This window comes from Bos taurus, chromosome 9 (genome assembly GCF_002263795.3).
Source record: "Bos taurus isolate L1 Dominette 01449 registration number 42190680 breed Hereford chromosome 9, ARS-UCD2.0, whole genome shotgun sequence".
In the NCBI taxonomy this organism is placed as follows: domain Eukaryota; kingdom Metazoa; phylum Chordata; class Mammalia; order Artiodactyla; family Bovidae; genus Bos; species Bos taurus.
This window is the reverse complement of record NC_037336.1, coordinates 42,163,903-42,185,574: the sequence shown is the minus strand read 5'-3', so window position 1 is coordinate 42,185,574 and position 21,672 is coordinate 42,163,903. Positions and strand designations below refer to the sequence as shown.

General features: G+C 38.0%; 1 protein-coding gene across 2 annotated transcripts in view; it reads right to left on the bottom strand.

Moving 5' to 3' along the window:
• The window catches only part of SEC63 (SEC63 homolog, protein translocation regulator), a 67,640-nt gene that overhangs the window by 33,861 nt on the left and 12,107 nt on the right, over positions 1-21,672 (bottom strand). For both annotated transcript variants that reach the window (NM_001192815.1, XM_059889822.1), the window contains exons 2-4: positions 14,535-14,634; positions 7,265-7,379; positions 5,719-5,831 (exon numbers count right to left, since the gene is read on the bottom strand). In NM_001192815.1, the coding sequence (NP_001179744.1) occupies positions 5,719-5,831; positions 7,265-7,379; positions 14,535-14,634 (328 nt within the window). The remainder of the gene's footprint in view (positions 1-5,718; positions 5,832-7,264; positions 7,380-14,534; positions 14,635-21,672) is intronic.

Genomic DNA, 21,672 nt, shown 5'->3' with positions numbered 1-21,672 from the left:
GAACCCGGATACAAATTCTTAGTTGGCCCAAGAGTTCTCAAGTTTAGCCAGTTCAAGACAGAAGATCAAACTTTAAAGGCTATTACATTTTCTAAGGAGGCAGGGGAAATTAGACGTGACTTTTTTCAATCTTATACACTCACTTATTTTCCAAAATTTTTTCAATGGGCATGCTTTTAATAATGACATATACCTATATTTTAAATATAAACTTAATACATGATTAATAATAATCCCTCCAAAACTTGCACCACATTCTCAAAGAAAAAAATAACACCTATAAAATTCCACTGCTGTGGTAAAGGTCATTTGTACTGTGCTGAGATCACAGTTTTCTCCTAAGCCAACTTCCAGGAAGACTAGGCAAATACTTGCTAAAGCAACAGCTTCCCAACTCAGGCAATATGAGGGACAGTGATTTTTTTAAAAAATATGTAAACATATATGACCTGGGCAATGGTTCAAGGCACGGGGTAAGAGTAGCTTTATTCCAGGTCCTGGCATAGATGTTTTTAAAAAAAAATAAAAACATTAAAAGAACTCTTTCCTTCAGAAACTTTACAATGTTGTTAAGGAGACAAGGCAGTCAAAAACATACAAAAATGACCAATAACATAATAAGGAAGACATTCTTACAGACCTACTGGCAAAAGATTATGTTTATGTTCAAACCTAATTTTAGCCAAAGATGGAGAAGCCCTATACAGTCAGCAAAAACAGACCGGAAGCTGACTGTCACTCAGATCATGAATTCCTCATTGCAAAATTCAGACTTAAATTGAAGAACGTAGGGAAAACCACCAGACCATTCAGGTATAACCTAAATCAAATCCCTTACAATTATACAGTGGAAGTGACAAAAAGACTCAAGGGATTAGATCTGATAGACAGAGTGCCTGAAGAACTATTGACAGAGGATCATGACAGTGTCCAGGAGGCAGTGATCAAGACCATCCCCAAGAAAAAGAAATGCAAAAAGGCATTTTTGCATGTAAGGCCTGAGGAGGCCTTACAAATAGCTGAAAAACGAAGAGAAGCTAAAGGCAAAGGAGAAAAAGAAAGATATACCCATTTGAATGCAGAATTCCAAAGAATAGTAAGGAGAGATAAGAAAGCCTTGCTCAGTGATCAATGCAAAGAAATAGAGGAAAACAACAATGGGAAAAACTAGAGATCTCTTCAAGAAAATTAAAGATATCAAGGGAACATTTCATGCAAAGATGGGCTCGATAAAGGACAGAAATGGTATGGACCTAACAGAAGCAGAAGATATTAAGAAGAGGTGGCAAGAGTACACAGAACTATACAGACAAGAGCTTCAGGACCCAGATAACCACGTTGGTGTGATCACTGACCTAGAGTCAGACATCCTGGAATGCAAGGTCAAGTGGGCCTTAGGAAGCATCACTATGAACAAAGCTAGTGGAGGTGATGGAATTCCAGTTGAGCTATTTCAAATCCTGAAAGATGATTCTGTTAAAGTGCTACACTCAATATGCCAGCAAATTTGGAAAACTCAGCAGTGGCCACCAGACTGGAAAAGGTCAGTTTTCATTCCAATCCCAAAGAAAGGCAATGCCAAAGAATGCTCAAACCACTGCACAATCGCACTCATCTCACATGCTAGCAAAGTAATGTTCAAAATTCTCCAAGCCAGGCTTCAACAGCATGTGAACCATGAACTTCCCAGATGTTCAAGCTGGATTTAGAAAAGGCAGAGGAACCAGAGACAAAACTGCCAACATTCTGGATCATCAAGTTCCAGAAAAACATCTACTTTTGCTTTCTTGACTATGCCAAAGCCTTTGACTGTGTGGATCACAATAAACTGTGGGAAATTCTTAGAGATGGGAATACCAGACCACCTGATCTTTCTCCTGAGAAATCGTATGCAGGACAAGAAGCAACAGTTAGAACCAGACATGGAACAACAGACTGGTTCCAAATTGGGAAAGGAGTATGTCAAGACTGTATATTGTTACCCTGCTTATTTATAAACTTCTATGCAGAGTACATCATGAGAAACGCTGGGCTGGATGAAGTACAAGCTGGAATCAAGACTGCTGGGAGAAATATCAATAACCTTAGACATGCAAATGACACCACCCTTATGGGAGAAACCAAAGAAGAATTAAAGAGCCTCTTGATGAAAGTGAAAGAGGAGAGTCAAAAAGTTGGCTTAAAACTCAACATTCAGAAAACTAAGATCATGGCATCTGGTCCCATCACTCCATGGCAAATAGATGGGCAAACAATGGAAACAATGACAGACTTTATTTTGGGGGGCTCCAAAATCACGGCAGATGGTGACTGCAGCCATGAAATTAAAAGACACTTGCTCCTTGGAAGAAAAGCTATGCCAAACCTAGACAGCATATTAAAAAGCAGTGATATTACTTTACCAATGAAGGTCTGTCTAGTCAAAGCTATGGTTTTTCCAGTAGTCATGTATGGATGTGAGAGTTGGACTATAAAGAAAGCTGAGCACCGAAGAATTGATGCTTTTAAACTGTGGTGTTAGTAAGACTCTTCAGAGTCCCTTGGACTGCAAGGAGATCCAGCCAGTCAATCCTAAAGGAAATCAGTCCTGACTATTCATTGGAAGGGCTGAAGCTGAAACTCCAATACTTTGGCCACCTGATGTGAAGAACCAACTCATTGGAAAAGACCCTGATGCTGGGAAAGATTGCAGGCAGGAGGAGAAAAGGACGACAGAGGATTAGATGGTTGGATGGCATCATTGACGGGATGGACATGAGTTTGAGTAGGTTCTGGGAGTTGGTAATGGACAGGGAAGTCTGACATGCTGCAGTCCATGGGTCGCAGGAAGTCAGACATGACTGAGCTGAACTGAATTTTAGCCATAAATTTATTTCCCAGGGCATATGTACCTAGGATACAATGTATTTTCTATTTAATAAAGCTCCAAGTTGAGACAAAGAATGCAGAAATACCTTAATAAAATTGCAAAATTTTTCAATGATTTGAAAATATTTTTACACTTATCAATTTGGTCACTTATGAAAACAAGCACCTTGACATCTTTAGTCCTTATTCAACTGTAACTTCACTTACACTATTTGACCTAAGGCCACAGTAAAATACAAGAGCCGAGGAAAGGCATTATTAGACTGCAAGTTAATAAGGAGTGGTGCTAAGATTCTTTTCTGCTAAGGAAGGGATATTTCTCAAAAACGTTTGCCTTGGTTTCCCTGTATAATTGTCCACTTCATCAAGAGCTTTAGCTATTATTTCTTTAAATTTTCTGTCTCCTAATCAGATTCTTTTTCCCAAAATAATTATCTCATTCCTTTCTGCCTTTCTAATGATGGCAGGAACATAAACTGTTCTGTTCTCTATTCAATGCCCTCAGATTAGCAAAATAAAGCACAGCTCACATCAAAGAAGCATTTGATTTTTCAACCTGCACACACATCTGATTAAAATTTCATTAATTCATTCATTAAACCAATCTGTGTACAACTGTTGTATAACCAGTCTGTATAGTCAAAGGAATTATCAATTTTTTTTAAGTCAGTTTAAGAAAGCAACTGATTTTTCACTTCTTGTTAGTGCTTCAGTATAATACCATTTCTAAGACTTAAAGAACTTAGAAGCTGTGTGACTTCAGTATAATTTATATATAATAAGCTCACACAACACCACTGGTACTAATGTAATTTTTTTTTTTAATTCAAGGAGAGTCAAGTTTCCTAAACATGATTATATTCCTTGACTTTGAGGGTGGGAGGTTATACCATAAATCCTATTAGGAATCTAAATCTAGTGAAATCTATGCCCCTCTTGTCCTGGAAAAAAAATGCACATTTACAAATACACATAAATTCTGTATACTGTTTCAGGGACCTCAGATTTTAAATCCTAATCCAGAGAATGCCTTCACTAAATTATATATGAGTGGCCTGAGTTGGCTATACACAGCTAAGTTACGTATTCATACGTAAGAATATGTGCAAACATAGGCTATAAAAATTAAAATAGTTTTAAGGATGTTATCTCATGCTGCCCATGTGTTAAAAAATAGTTTAAACACAGGTTCTACACCCAAAAGCAAAATCCCAACTGTATCCAGAAAAATGAATCAGAGAATTCATAAGTTGGCCTAACTCTTCAAAAATAACCATACCTCCTTCAAGTAACAATCTGGCCCGAAGAAATAGAAATGACCCACTTATTTATTATAATGAGCAAATAAGGGAAGAGAAAGTAGCTTAAATAACCAAGGCAAATTCTGAAAAACTTTGTAGATCAAAGTCTATAACTGCATTCCACAAGTTGCTTGAAATACGTATCTTAGGACAGCAGCTTCAATTCAATGACTCAAACCTATTACATACATATTCAGTAAAATGTGCCCTTTTAACTAATCTAGTTATACTTGTACAAGTTACAACAACTCGAGTTCTGGGTCCTGTAATCATTTTACTTCTTCATCTGCCTGATAGACCATCAACTATTTTAGACCCTTTACATACAAAACACTCTACATCATGATCATGCAACTAAGTTAAAACCAAAAGCCATATATTATTCTTCAGTACTTTTTAGAATAGTGACCATACATAATAAAGCCAGATTTCCAGTAACCTGAGAAGAAAATCATGACCTTGAAAATGTTACAATACCTGAAAACTAAGGGGGGAAAAGTAACTGTACCAAAAACACTAAAATTAAAAACGCTAATTAATCTTGGCTATCTGACATCTGGAAATCTCCAATTCTTCAATTACCTGAAGACAGCAACTAAGGCATTATATTGTGATACTTGTGCACCAAGGGTAAATGCATGAAGGAGACACTGAAAAAAGGGGGAAAGAACACACCAACTGAAAGAACAATCTGGAGAACATCTGCTGTACAGAAAAGAAAATGTAGAGCACACTTCAGAAGCTCCTGCAAGTACTGCTTTATTACAGAAGCATATTCACACAGAAAACACCCAATGGAGGGGGTGGGGGAGGAGGCTGTAGGGAGAAAGGAGACACGGTCCATATACTTCTATTAGGCACAAAAATGCATAAGACAGTATTTCCCAAACTTTTGTCATTCATATTCCACTTTCACAGCCTGCTATTATATCTGCATATTCTATTACTTATATTTTTTAAGTTAGCTTACAAAATTGTACATTACTGAGTTTTCCTCAAAAACAGATAACATCTTGTCTGTATTTTACTCTTTAATTCAACGTAAGGGTTGTGTGGGATATACCTATCATAATTCGTGAAGAATCCAGCTACCTTTTTATCTCCTGCAATATTAACACCCAAGAAATAACTAAATTTTATATCCTCTATCCTGTTTTCCAAAAATTAAACTCACCTTTAAATAGTTTAAATGAAACAAGCTATAATGCTTGTATGCTTGTCTCATTTAAAAGAACTAGATCTAGCCTAATAAAAAGCCTAGAAATGAAAGCAAAGTGTTAGTATATCCTCTTCTAATCAGTATGCTTTGAAAATAGCTCAATTAACATATCACTTACTACTTAATCAACTCACATGGCAAAAGCACTACCGTGAGCTACTTAAAATTAAGGTTTAGCTAAATTACCCCTGCAGGGTTATCAGGAAGTTCCATAGAAGACTCAACATATGAGGTCAACACTTGAAAAAAGTATATGACAATTATTTTACTGATTACTATTTTATTCCAATAGAAAACTTAAAAATGTATAACAAGTCCTAAAATACTTACGCTGCATAAGCTTTTGCTATTCTCATGAACATAACTTCATCACCTCCTTTATCTGGATGATATTTAAGAGACAGCAAACGATACTGTTTCTTAATCTCTGCTACAGTTGCCCCCTAAAAGAAAAGACTTTCTTTTAGTAAAAATAAGCAGGCTACTGTAAAACATAATCCATCCCATTCTGAACTTAAAATATTGAACTACTTAATATTTATAGAAAATGAAGTTTTCATCCTATATATTTTGTCCTATAAATTTCACTCACATATTTTTAAGTAAAAATATTTATGCTATTCGATATATTTTATTTTACTGAGCATCTAACTATATGCCATGCACATAGATGATTTGAGATTGATAATATATGAATGCCATTTAAATAAAATAAAATGACAGAGAATTTTAAATATCAAAGAATGATCAAGTTAATTAAGTCTGGCTGAAAAAAAAAAATCAAAGGTTAACCTCTTTTCTAAGAAATAATCTGAAGACTATTTGGTTTCATCTGTTTGACAACATTTTAATATTAAGTAACTTAGTTTACCTTAGTTGTTTCCTAATTAGATTCAATTTCTATTCATCAATTTTTCACATTGATTTTTTTTATGGCATTAAATTGTCCCCAAACCTTTAAAACTTAAAATAGCTCTCTTGATGACCATAATCATCACAATAAGAAAATTCAGATGGTATGCAAACTTTTCTTCTACAAAGCAGAAAACCAGAAGATAAATACACTCCTTACTTTGCATTATGTGAATCTCTGGATCAAGCCATCTACTGAGCAGAGACAAGAAATAAAAGAGAGCAGTATGGGGGAGAAATGGAAAGAGCACTAGGTTCAGCTTGTTTACTAGGAAGTTATGGGACACCAGACAAAACACAGATTTTCCAGGCCTCATTTCCTCCATCAGAAGAAAATGCTAGATGATCTCTAGCATACATTTCAGTTCTAACTTGCCACAGATAAATTTAAAAGACTAATTTTCTACTTAGATCCATCAATCAAGTTCAATTAAGAAAGTCACCTAACACACAACACTGTAAAGCGACTATACTCCAATAAAAATTAATTTTTAAAAAATGTTAAAAAAAAAAAAGAAGAAAGTCACCTAACAGATACATTCCAGGTTAATCTCAATTTCTATGACAAAGCTACCAGTTCTTTACAAGACATAAAGACTTAACATACTGCCTTAGTGTCAACTAAAACAGGGTCCTATCCAACTAACATAAATAAACCTCCTGGTTCTAACTTTGCATTAAACCAATCTTAGAAACGTCTTTTAAAAATATACTAACTTCTCACCTCCAAATATTTTTTACATTTTAGCAATTACAAACCAACTCTTAATAGGATGGTAATTGACCTCTGTAGCTTCAAAAACATATATATATATATGCATTAGAATAAAAACAGATTAGGTATCTTTTTAACTGATCGGAGTCTGATTTCTTTAGGCACAACTCACTTTCTTTTAGGCTGTGGGCCTACAGTATTTTCAAGAGATCATTAAACTAATGTACATTATATAAAAATACTACTTACGGGATCTAAATTTAATACTTCATAAGGATTGTATTCTTGATATTCTCGGTCTGTTTTGGAAACTTTGTATGCAAGGAATAAGAACAATGCCCATCCTGCAAGAAGAACTATTTTCCTGTTGAGAAAAAAGATAAGTGAAATATAAGTAAATACAACTCTTTGGGTTTACTTTAGATTCTAAAGACATTTTGGCAAGACCAAGGCATAGAATAATCTAAAGTAGTCTCACTGACTTAAATTAGTGTTATTGACTTAAATTCTGTAATCACTGGGTTGTAAGATATAATAATGACAGTGTCTTTATGCCCCTTTGAATTCTCTAGAATCTAGCAGTGCCTGGCATGTAATATTCTCTCAGTTCCTATTTGCAGAATTTAAGTAAGAAGTTAATTCAACTCTCATTTACTGGATGCATTAAATTAGATCAAATATATTATACTTACTATTCAGTTAACCATTTAATGTAAAAAAGAACTGCTCTTGACCTCGCAATTACACTTCTAGTAAGGTAAACTACAAAAAATAATTGGTCAATTGCGCAAAGATAAGTGGCCTTAAGTAGTCCTGTTTACCATAACAGTAAAAACTTGGAAACAAACTTAATGTCCATTTATTGGGAACTAATTAAATCATTCATAGGAGACTAATTAAATAAACCAAGATAAAGCCACAAAATGGAACATTTTTAGCTAACAAATACAGAAAGACATGTGGGCTTTCCAGATGGTTCAATGTGTAAAGAATTCGCCTGCAATTCAGGAGACACTGGAGACTCAGGTTCCATCCCTGGGTTGGGAAGATCCCCTGGAGGAGGAAATGGCAAGCCACTCCAGCATTCTTGCCTGAAAAACCCCATGGACAGAAGAGCCTGCCAGGCTACAGTCAAAAGGGTCACAAAGAGTCAGATGCAACTGAGCATGATAGAAAGATGTGCACTACAGGTTAAAAAAAAAAAGACATAAAAATCATTTCTTTCTACTTCAGTATGTTCTATTTAATAAAAACATTTTAAAAATTGATATTACCAGTGTTGGAGAAGCTAAGGAAAAAAGGAACTCTCATACAATGTACACTCTGACGGAATATCTGGCAATAAGGTTATCAAAAGCCCTAAAGAACTATATATCTTTTAAACTATCAATCTACTCCACTTCAAGAAATTAAGAAGCAAATAAACTAAAACTAAGTTTATAAAGTATAAGGGTGGTAACAGATATAATTAATACCTGAAAACACATATAAATGTCCATCAGTAGAGTACTGAACAGATCAGTAACAGTATATCTATAGAGAAATGCTATCTAGACACTAAAAATACTTGCTGTGGAAGATTCTCTACTTTGCAGTGTTAAAATAGAAAAACAGATTTCAAAGCTGTATGTACAATGTAATCCTATTTTTTGTAAATAAAGTTTATTATAAATAAAAATATAGAAGGTAAATCATCTTAATGGTGTTTATCTTTAAGTGATGAAATGGAATAATTTTTATTTTTTATATGTTTTGTATCACAATCTGTTATATTAGATAGGAACTGTTAAACAAAGACATAAATGAATCATAGGAATCCTAGTCAAACAAACCGAAGTGATCTGTTTTCAAACACAAAAAGAAAACATTTCATGCATTTAAGCTCTCTTGATAGAAACATAGCTTAAAACATGTTTATCTGGACTGAGTTTCTCAGGCCCAATTCCTACCTACCTCTTTACTTTTATCATCCTAGTTTTTCAAACAAAATAAATCGCCACCTCCCAAAGTTCCCTAAGTTTTTCCACCATCATGCTTTTGCTCTCCTGGGTCTTTCTACCTAGAATTCCCATTCTTCATTTCTACATATCCAAACTGTACTTATCCTTCAAGACTCAACTCAAATTATCTACCCAATCAATAACCGCTGTCAAGATAATCAACAGGAAGACCATGATTACAGTCACAAAGAAACATAAACCATGACCCTCTGGCTCACTGCAAACTCCTTGAGCATGTGGACAGGATTTTATGCTCAGTTCTAACTAACCTCAGAGTAACAAACACAAATGGCACTCAGACACAAATTTTGTTCTACCTGGCCAAATCCACGTTCTAAACCTTATTAAAGGGCATAATACTGGAAGCTGCTTTCCACATGCCCAAAGACAAAGAATACCTAGAATACTTCCAGTTTTACCTTCCTATCCAGTGATAGGCTCTGGAACAAAAAGTCAAATCCCAGTTTTACCCCTTATTACCTAAGAGATCTTGGCAAGTTGTTTAGCTCAGTTTCCAATTTCTAGAGTGGGTCCGAGAATTAAATAAGATTAGCACCCCACTTCAGTACTCTTGCCTGGAAAATCCCATGGACAGAGGAGCCTGGTAGGCTGCAGTCCATGGGGTAGCTAGAGTCGGACACGACTGAGCGACTTCACTTTCACTTTTCATTTCCATGCATTGGAGAAGGAAATGGCAAGCCACTCCAGTGTTCTTGCATGGAGAATCCCAGGGACAGGGAAGCCTGGTGGGCTGCCATCTCTGGGGTCGCACAGAGTCGGACACGAGTGAAGCGATTTAGCAGCAGCAGCAGCAGCAGCAGCAGCAGCAGCAGCAGGTATATAAAGAAGAAACGGAAAGATACACCCAATTGAATGCAGAGTTCCAGAGAATAGCAAGAGATAAGAAAGCCTTCTTAAGTGAACAATGCAAAAAATAGAGGAAAACAATAGAATGGGAAAGACTAAAAATCTCTTCAAGAAAATTGGAGATACCAAAGGAACACTTCATGCAAAGATGGGCACAATAAAACAAAGAAACAGCAAGGACCTAACAGAAGCAGAAGAGGCGGCAAGAATACACAGAACTGTACAAAAAAGGTCTTAATGACCTGGATAACCATGATGGTGTGGTCACTCACCTAGAGCCAGACATCCTGGAATGTAAAGTCAAGTGGGCCTTAGGAAGCATTACTACAAACAAAGCTAGTGGAGGTGATGGAATTCCAGCTGAGCTTTTTAACATACTAAAAGATGATGCTGTTAAAGTGCTGCACTCAATATGTCAGTAAATTTGGAAAACTCAACAAAGGCCACAGGACTGGAAAAGGTCAATTTTCATTTCAATCCCAAAGAACGACAATGCCAAAGAATGTTCAAACTACTGCACAACTGTGCTCCGTTCACATGATAGCAAGGTAATGCTCAAAATCCTTCAAGCTAGGCTTCAATAGTATGTGAACCAAGAACTTCCAGATGTACAAGCTGGATTTAGAAAAGGCAGAGAAACCAGAGATCAAACTGCCAACTTTTGTTGGATCACAGAGAAAGCAAGGGAATTCCAGAAAAACATCTGCTTATGCTTCACTGACTAAGCTAAAAGCCTTTGACTGTATGGATCACAACAAACTGTGGAAATTTCTTAAAGAGATGGGAATTACTAGACCACCTTACTAGCCTCCTGAGAAACCTAGATACAGGCCAAGAAGCAACAGAACCAAACATGAAACAACAGACTGGTTCAAAATTGGAGTATGTCAAAAAAGGAGTATGTCAAGTCTGTATATTGTCATCCTCCTTATTTAACTTAAATGCAGAGTAAAGTGAGTAAAGTGAAGTGAAGTTACTCAGTCATGTCTGACTCTTTGCGACTCCATGCACTGTAGACCACCAGGCTCCTCCATCCATGGAATTTTCTAGGCAAGAGTACTGGAGTGGGTTGCCATTTCCTTCTCCAGGGGATCTTCCCATCCCAGGGATCAAACCAGGGTCCCACATTGCGGGCAGATGCTTTACCATATGAGCCACCAGAGTACATCATGTGAAATGCCGGAATGGATGAAGCACAAGTTGGAATCAAGATAGCCAGGAGAAATATAAAAAACCTCAGATATGCAGATGATATCACTCTAATGGCGAAAAAGCGAAGAGGAATTAAAGAGCCTCTTGATGAAGGTGAAAGAGGAGAGGTGAAAATGCTGGCTTAAAATTCAACATCAAACAACTAACTCATGGCATCTGGTTCCATTATTTTATGACAAATAGAGGGGGGAAAAAAGTGGAAGCAGTGGCATATTTTATTTTCTTGGGCTCCAAAATCACTGCAGACAGCAACTGCAGCCATGAAATTAAAAGACACTTGCTCCTTGGAAGGAAAGCTATGGTTTTTCCAGTAGTCATGTATGGATATGAAAGTTGGACGATAAAGAAGGCTGAGTGCCAAAGAACTGAGGCTTTCAAATTGTGGTGCTGGAGAAGACTCTTGAGCGTCCTTTGGACAGCAAGGAGATCAAACCAGTCAATCCTAAAAGAAATCAACCCTGAATTGGAAGGACTGCTGCTGAAGCTGAAGTTTCAGTACTTTGGCTACCTGATGCAAAGAGCTGATTCACTGGAAAAGACCCTGTTGCTGGGAAAGATTGAGGGCAGGAGGAGAAGGGGGCAACAGAGAATGAGATGGTTGGATGGCATCACTGACTCAATGGACATGCGTTTGAGCAAACTCCAGGAGATAGTGAAGGACAGGGAAGCCTGGTGTGCTGGCGTGCTGCAGTCGGTGGGATTGCAAAGAGCCGGACCTGACTTAGGAACAACAACAAAGGTATGTAAAGCATCTAAAAGGCGCTTCACAGATGATAAACAAACAACTCATGGCAGCTCTCGGCTGTTACCACTAACTCTTGCCCACGTCTCAGCTCTCAACTAGGACCCCTCACTTACTCAAGAATGCCTTCACTGTCTCAAGCCAGTTAAGAGCCCTACCTCTGTTCTTTCATGGCACCCCAATCCTCCTTTACAACCCTTACTAAACTATTATCATTTGTTTACTCGCCAGTATTTTGTTACTCACAGTATATCAGCACCTAGTATAATATCTGACACATACACAGCACACAGTAACTACTTATTGACTGAATAATGAAAATAATTTAAAATAGGAACTTGTGACTCAAAGCCAAAGTTTGCTAATACCCTCAATATGCTAAAGAACATTTTAAATTATATTTTATTTCCACACAAACTTAGTAACTCCACATCTTGTTTTGCCAACTTTCCCAAAAGGCTACAAAGCTCAAAAAACAAAGATAAAAGAGAAACTGAAAACCACTAAAGTAAAATTTTTAAAGCAAACAAGGTTAGAAGAGAAAGGGAACAAAATACCTAAAATGCACTACACCCCATGTTAGACTGCTCTATGTGCGGCATCTGGCCCTCTGAGCCAATGCATAAAGGGACAAGCAGAGGTTGACGAGAGAATTCCCAAACTGATGAAAACTACCACAACCAATAAAAACCATCCTGATTTCCTGAGAGCGAGACCAAAGGAAGAAACATAACAGATTACATCATGCTCTGGGTCCAGTTTTTTAAAAGCATGTTTGGTTTCTCTGAAAAGACATGCATTTTCCTTACATGTGGCTTCAATAATTAGTGTCCTGTGTTTTTTCTTTAAGCATACCTTAAAAGTCATTTTGGAAGCAACTTCCAGAAATTAAAGTAACAGATAATGACTGCTTAATTTTGAAAGAATGCTTCAGGGTCAAGTAGCAAAAAAGTTTTGATGGCTCCTGACCTTATTTATATTTTTACCAGTATTATTTAATTCTTACTTAAATATCCAATAATCTGAAGTTCAATTTAAGTAAATATCTTTACTAATTACTGAAGAAAACATCACAAAGTTAGGTTTTTTCCCCTTGAAATTGAGGTTCAGATACCCACAATGTGTTGACCAAAGCCCAAAAGAGAAGAAACTGGAAAGCCAAATATATCTGCCTTGGTGCCTCATAAGTTTAATCTAAAAAGAGAAGCAATAGCAAGGAATACATAGCAAATATGAAACTACTCTGGTAAACACTAATTTTGCCTTTTAGTTTCATAACATTAAAGCTAAGATTTCCCTCCCTCTACAAAGGAACTATTTAAGTCTCCTTAAGTAATACACATATGTTGAAAACTATCATCATTTAAACCAAGATTTAAAAATAACTGGTTCTGCTTTTACTAATTTCCTCTGCCAGGTCTTGCCCTCCTATCTACTAGATAGATATATGCAGGTAATTCACAGGGTAAAGTCCTTCAGACAAAGTAGGCAATGGCACCCCACTCCAGTACTCGTCTGGAAAATCCCATGGACGGAGGAGCCTGGTGGGCTGCAGTCCATGGGGTCACTAAGAGTTGGGACATGACTGAGCGACTTCACTTTCACTTTTCACTTTCATGCATTAGAGAAGGAAATGGCAACCCACTCCAGTGTTCTTGCCTGGAGAATCCCAGGGACAGGGGAGCCTGGTGGGCTGCTGTCTATGGGATCACACAGAGTCAGACACGACTGAAGTGACTTAGCAGCAGCAGCAGCAGTCCTTCACTAATGACAGCTCTTTCACTTCCCCTCAGTTTCATGTTACCTCTAAACTGATGACTTAGGGTGAAGATCCAAAGCCCAGGTGCTAACCAACAAAGCCTCGAAAAATCAAAGACATCTACTCTGATTAAACATGCTAATGGCCTATTTATGTAGATGGCCTTGCAAAAATAAAGAGTAATCAGATCCTCACTCTACCACTTCTTGCTGCAAGAACTTAGTCAAGTTTCCTCATCTTCTTAGTCTCAGTTTCCTCACTTGAGAAAAAGCAAAAACATCTACCTAAAAGTTAATATAAAGCTAATGAGTAACATATGAAATCCTAGTACAGCACCTGCCACACAGTATGCATCCACAAACTTCAATCACTATGAAATGCAAACTTGACTATGTCACCTCCATGCTTCTGATAATCTTTTAAAGACTCCTCCATAGTCTGAGACAAAATTCAAATCCTGACACAAGACATTTAAGATCTTCCTTCAAAATTTGACTTCTTTCTCCTCTCCTCCCTCTAGTCAGAAGTACCCTCTCTCTCTTTTGAACTTCTAAACCACTCAGTTCAGACTGTTCTCAAATTTACTAATCACATCTTACTCCTACTAAGGTTACAATTTCTTCACAGACACAGATTTTATTCATCATTATGTGCTTAGTTGTATCTGACTCTTTGTGACCCTACGGACTGTAGCCCACCAGGCCTCTCTGCCCATGGGATTCCCCAGGCAAGAATACTAGAGTGGGGTACCATTTCCTACTCCAGGCAGTTCCCAACCAAGGATTGAACCTGGCTCCCTTGTGTCTCTTGCATTGGCAGGATTCCTTACCACAGCGCCACCTGGGAAGCCCATTCATCTTTATACCCCTATTTCATATGATACCTAGCAAAGAGGAAACACAACTCATGTTTTGTTTTTAATTGAAACCAATTACTTACTTTACTGTAGGAATAATATTTGGCTGGGGCTTTAATAACCGTAAACGGTACCACATACATCTTCCATATACTTTTCTGATATTCTTTAATCGATTTTGCTCTGTCAAAAAAGAAAAAGAAGGGGATAAGTTAAACCATTTTCACAGTGAAGGCAAAATCAGAGTTAAAACCATATTAACCTTCATTATCATGCTAATACTTCACTGGAACATCAAAGTACTCTCTGTGCTGTGCTTAGTTGCTCGGCCATGTCCAACTCTTTGTGACCCCATGGACTGCAGCCCACCAAGCTCCTCTGTCCATAGGGATTCTCCAGGCAAGAATACTGAATGGGTTGCCATGCCCTCCTCAAAGTACTCTCTACTTAACGTTTTAAGAAAAATTCACAAGATAGGCTCAATTTTCTACCACTTAGAACAAGTGATCTATCTGGAAAATTTTATTCAACTACCAGGCAATCATTTCTCATGTGAGATATAACTTTTAATTGAAAAACTTAAAACCTGACTTGAACCCAAAATATTTAATTACATAGTAGTTTCTAAGAAAATTCTCTCCTCCTTCTCCTTCTGCTATAGAAGTAACAAAAAGTGCAAAATAGTTGAAATATGAAATATGTTTGATATTCTTCAAACATAAAAATAATTAAGTTAAATGAGAAAAGTCACACAAACTCATAAGAAATTAAAACAGATTTAAAAGTTGTAACAAAAGGCATTATTCTAGTCCCCAGGAAAAATCTGCAATTCAATTTTAAAAGGAATTAAACCAAAGACAAGATACCATATACTGTTTTTCTAAGCTCACCACAATCACTTGGTTTAAATAAGTCTCCCAAGTTTAAAAAAGTTTTAGATTAAGTTTTAAAATAAAAATCTACCTTTTCATGAAGACGGCATACAAAAAGCAAAGAAAGAAGCCTATGTCACACCAAAGCCAAAGACGAAAGCTTGGAAGGCCAAGAAGGCAGTGCTAAAAGACATCCACAGCCACAGAAAGAGAGAAGATCACATTACCCACCTTCTAGGTGGCCCACGATACTCCAAAGGCAGCCCAATTACCCTTGGAAGAGCAATAAGCTTCATCATTGTGTCATCATCAAGTTCCCCCTGAGCAGGAAGATGGTCATGAAGACAATAGAAGACAGCAAGCAATACACTTGTGTTCATTATGGATATCAAAGACGAAGTATCACATCTACGAAGAAGCTCTACAACATTGATATGGCCTAGGTCAACACCCTGATTAGGGCTGATGGAGGGAAGGTATATGTTCAACAGGCTCCTCACTATAATGCTTTGGATGTTGCCAACAAAACTGAGATCATTAGCTGTTTAGTATCAAATAAAACATCTTTCATAACATTAAAAACAACGAGACTTCCCTAGTGGTCCAGTAGTTACGACTGCACTTCCACTGTTGGGCGTGCAGGTCTGAACTCTGGTCAGGGACCTAAGATCCCCAAAGGCCACGTGGCATGGCAAGAAAAATAAAAAAACACCTACAAAACCAAAGTCCTTAAACGAGATACCAGATAAGTAAATAAAAGAACTCTGCATATAATAGAATGCTCCAAAGCTGCCATCTAAGAAGTCTACCTACCTGTTACCACCATGCTTTGAGGAAAGAATCCCCATGAGAGCGCTATGTGGCAAGCGTTATCAGAATTGGGTAAGATGAAGAGGGATTCAGGAAGGGGGAGGAGCAGTTGCAGAAGGGAGAGTGGTAATATGCAAGGAGACTTATCAAGTAAGTTAATAAAGTAAGGACAACTGGAGTCAGTTTTTCATGTCAGAGAAGTGAGTTACATGTATGATTAGAAAATATGAAATGACCTCTGTGGTATTAAGACTGGAACTGAAGGCATCAGTATGAACCAACTAATATCTTTTAATATAGAAATACAGATGTAGACCGATACACATACATACATACATCTTTCCTAACTCAACTAAGTGAGCCTAGGAACAATGACATCTCAGTAGCAGTGAACACACCTAGCACCCAGATCTTGATTTCCAAATAGCATTCTCCACTAACAGGAACCAGAGATCCAAGTATCTTCCCACAAAATATTACAAAAGGAAGAGAATGACTTTACAATGGGGAAGTGATATGCTGAATAACTGCTCCCCCTGAAGATGTCTACGACATCCTAGTACCCAGATTCAGTGAATGTATGATCTCGAATGGCAAACAGGACTTCACAGATGTAACTAAATTAAACATTTGAGATGGGGAAATTATTCTGTATTATTTGGGTGGTCCCAATAGCTGTGAAAAGAAGAGAAGCGAAAACCAAAGGAGAAAAGGAAAGATATAAACATCTGAATGCAGAGTTCTAAATAGCAAGGAGAGATAAGAAAGACTTCCTCAGCGATCAATGCAAAGAAATAGAGGAAAACAACAGAATGGGAAAGACTAGAGATCTCTTCAGGAAAATTAGAGATACCAAGGGAACATTTCATGCAAAGATGGGCTTGATAAAGGACAGAAATGGTATGGACCTAACAGAAGCAGAAGATATTAAGAAGAGGTGGCAAGAATACACAGAAGACCTGTACAAAAAAGATCTTCATGACCCAGATAATCACGATGGTATGATCACTGACCTAGAGCCAGACATCCTGGAATGTGAAGTCAAGTGGGCCTTAGAAAGCATCACTATGAACAAAGCTAGTGAAGGTGATGAAATTCCAGTTGAGCTATTTCAAATCCTGAAAGATGATGCTGTGAAAGTGCTGCACTCAATATGCCAGCAAATTTGGAAAACTCAGCAGTGGCCACAGGACTGGAAAAGGTCAGTTTTCATTCCAATCCCAAAGAAAGGCAATGCCAAAGAATGCTCAAACTACCGTACAATTGCACTCATCTCACACGCTAGTAAAGTAATGCTCAAAATTCTCCAAGCCAGGCTTCAGCAATATGTGAACCGTGAACTTCCTGATGTTCAAGCTGCTTTTAGAAAAGGCAGAGGAACCAGAGATCAAATTGCCAACATCCGCTGGATCATGGAAAAAGCAAGAGAGTTCCAGAAAAACATTTATTTCTGCTTTATTGACTATGCCAAAGCCTTTGACTGTGTGGATCACAATAAACTGTGGAAAATTCTGAAAGAGATGGGAATACCAGACCACCTGAACTGCCTCTTGAGAAATCTGTAAATAGGTCAGGAAGCAACAGTTAGAACTGGACATGGAACAACAGACTGGTTCCAAATAGGAAAAGGAGTCCGTCAAGGCTGTATATGGTCACCCTGCTTATTTAACTTATATGCAGAGTTCATGAGAAACGCTGGGTTGGAAGAAGCACAAGCTGGAATCAAGACTGCCAGGAGAAATATCAATAACCTCAGATATGAAGATGACACAACCCTTGTGGCAGAAAGTGAAGAGGAACTAAAGCGCCTCTTGATGAAAGTGAAAGAGGAGAGTGAAAAAGCTGGCTTAAAGCTCAACACTCAGAAAATGAAGATCATGGCATCTGGTTCATCACTTCATGGGAAATAGATGGGGAAACAATGGAAACAGTGGCAGACTTTATTTTTGGGGGCTCCAAAATCACTGCAGATGGTGACTACAGCCATGAAATTAAAAGACGCTTACTCCTTAGAAGGAAAGTTATGACCAACCTAGATAACATATTCAAAAGCAGAGACATTACTTTGCCAACAAAGGTCTGTCTAGTCAAGGCTATGGTTTTTCCTGTGGTCATGTATGGATGTAAGAGTTGGACTGTGAAGAAAGCTGAGCACCGAAGAATTAATGCTTCTGAACTGTGGTGTTGGAGAAGACTCTTGAGAGTCCCTTGGACTGCAAGGAGATCCAACCAGTCCATTCTAAAGGAGATCAGTCCTGGGTGTTCTTTGGAATGATGCTAAAGCTGAAACTCCAATACTTTGGCCACCTCATGCAAAGAGCTGACTCACTGGAAAAGACTCTGATGCTGGGAGGGATTGCGGGCAGGAGAAGGGGATGACAGAGGATGAGATGGCTGGATGGCATCACTGACTCGATGGACTTGAGTTTGAGTGAACTCCGGGAGTTGGTGATGGACAGGGAGGCCTGGCGTGCTGCGATTCATGGTGTCGCAAAGAGTCGGAGACAACTGAGCGACTGAACTGAATATAATCACAGGGTTCCTAATAAGGAAGCAAGAGGGTCAAAGAGAAGATGATGTGACCTTGGCAGCAGAGGTTGGAGTGACTTCCTTTGAAGATGGAGGAAGGGGCCACAAGCCAAAGAATACGGGCTGTCTCCAAAAGCTGGAAAAGATAAGATTCTATTCTAAACCCTCCAGAAAGAACCTGCCCTGCCAACACCATGACAAGCCAAGTAAAACCTGCCTGGCAAGTCTGCCCTTCAGAACTATAAAAGAATAAATGTGTATTGTTTTAAGCCACTGAGGTGGTGGTTTGTTACAGCAACAACAGGAAACTAATACAAAAAATCTGATGGGCACCATCTTAATCAGGTGTCAGTAAACATCACCACCAATGAGACAAATGCAATTATATGCCATCTGATAGAACACAAAGAGAAGAACACAGAATCAGTTTTGCAAAATTCTTCTCTAAGATATATAACCTGAATCAAATCATAAGAAAACATCAGACAACAGAACTTTGGGTCCATTCTACAAAATAATTGGCCTAAGATCTTAAGTCAAGAAAAAAGTGAAGAACTGTTCCAGCGTGAAGGACAGGCAAGAAACACGTCAACTAAATGTGATGTGTGATTCTTAAACAAATCTTCTGAAAAGGACATCCACTGAGACAAGGGACAAAAGTTGAATAGGTCTGAAAATGATACGGTTATAATGTTAATTTCCTGATTTTCACAGTTAAATTATGGACACTTTTGAAAACATCACTGGAGATTTTTAAATCTGTATTTCATTAAATTAAGCCTCCACAGTCTCCCATTTTAAGCATAAAACCAAGGAAACATGTTACAAGAACATGCTGAAGTCTCTTTAATAACCAGATGGCTTGATCTATTCAAAGGAATGATATTCTCCCAATGTTTCTGTCCAAGAGAAAGTACACATGGTTTTTAGCCCCCAAAGTCTTGCACAATGTGTACATGAACCTTGTCTTCTTACTCCCAATCCAAAACTCACACCCTAGCCTTGTAGGAGGATATTTAATCAGTAAGTAGCATGGGGTTTGGCTGACACAGTAACACAGTGGCACCCAACACAACTAAATATTCACAGTACACATTCCAAAATGCTATAGACCTCAAGTCAAAGTAACTGTCAAAAGGAAAATCTTTCCACAGGGAGGGCTGGCTTGGGAGTTTGAGACCAGCAGATGCAAACTACTATATACAGAATGGATAAACAACAAGGTCCTATTGTAACCGCACAGGGCACTGTACTTGACACCCTGTAACCATTATGGAAAAGAAAAAAAGTGAAGTCCTTCCAGACCGGTTTCTTTTAAAGACACTTAGAATAAAAAGGAATTCATTAGGAGAAGGCAATGGCACCCAACTCCAGTACTCTTGCCTGGAAAATCCCATGGACAGAGGAGCCTGGTAGGCTGCAGTCCATGGGTCGCTGAGTCGGACACGACTGAGCGACTTTATTTTTCACTTTTCACTTTCATACACTGGAGAAGGAAATGGCAACCCACTCCAGTGTTCTTGCCTGGAGAATCCCAGGGACAGGGGAGCCTGGTAGGGGGCCGTCTATGGGGTTGCACAGAGTCAGACACGACTGAAGTGACTTAGCAGTAGCAGTTTATACAATTACTAGTTTCATGGCCAGGAAAAACTACCTAAGTAATATCATTAATTTATACTTTTTAAAGAAATTACTCACATTTATAGAAAAAGGAAATTACAAGGTCATAAAATAAGTCTGTGATTTAGAAAACAACAGAGCAACACATGATGATTGCTCTCAGCAATCATAAAGTCTGTATGTTCACAGGAATAGTCCAGGTTTGGGGATAGGTTATTATGATTGGGATTCATAAGCTATACAATGCCTTCACTAAAACAGTCACATCCATCTGTCCTGCAGAATGATCTGCCAGTCTGTAGTACAGAGTGAACCCTTAGCACCGTACTCCTAGAATCTGAAGAGCTAAAAGAATGTTAGCCAGATGAGATCTTCAAATCTGTGTGCCTGCTTATTACAAAAGAATTTAAAATCATGTACCTTCTTACAGAGTTCTAATTTGGCATCTAAAATTTTCATTGTACATTTGAAGAGGTGGCAAATATGTCATTTCCAACATAAGTTGACATTTTAAAATAAAAGTTTCATCGCTTTTAGATGTACCAATGAAATGTGAAAACCACAGCAATTTCATACCCACCATCATCCATTTACAGAAATTCATGAACAAGCTCTTCATCCTACCTCCCCCACATAATTTTATCCTAATTGTAATATATTTTTATCCTAGTAAGTCATTTCTTATACTACTGACACATCCTTCTTAAAATTAATGTTTTATTCCGGGACTATTTTTCCCAAATTTTTATATTGAAAATTTTCAAGCCTTCAGAAAAGTTGAAAGAATATTACATTGAACAATACCCTTCACCTAAATTCACCAACTATTAATATTTTGCAACTCTTGGCTTTATTTCTAGTTCCTTCTTTCCCTCTCTCTCCCCCATTTTTTTAGAGTAAACTGAAGATATCAAGACACTTCACCTCTAAATGCTTTGGCATACATGGCCAAAGAACATTAGGAAAGTTTAACACATCCAGAAGTTTTTTTTGACATGTTAAAATTTCTGACGCTACTTTTATCTGTATGCGCGTGCATGTCTGTGTGTGCTATCAAGGCAACATAAATATTCAGTTCAGTCTCTCAGTCGTGTCCAACTCTTCATGACCCCATGAATCGCAGCACGCCAGGCCTCCCTGTCCATCACCAACTCCCGGAGTTCACTCAAACTCACGTCCATCGAGTCAGTGATGCCATCCAGCCATCTCATCCTCTGTCGTCCCCTTCTCCTCCTGTCCCCAATCCCTCCCAGCATCAGTCTTTTCCAATGAGTCAACTCTTCGCATGAGGTGGCCAAAGTACTGGAGTTTCAGCTTCAGCATCATTCCCTCCAAAGAAATCCCAGGGCTGATCTCCTTCAGAATGGACTGGTTGGATCTCCTTGCAGTC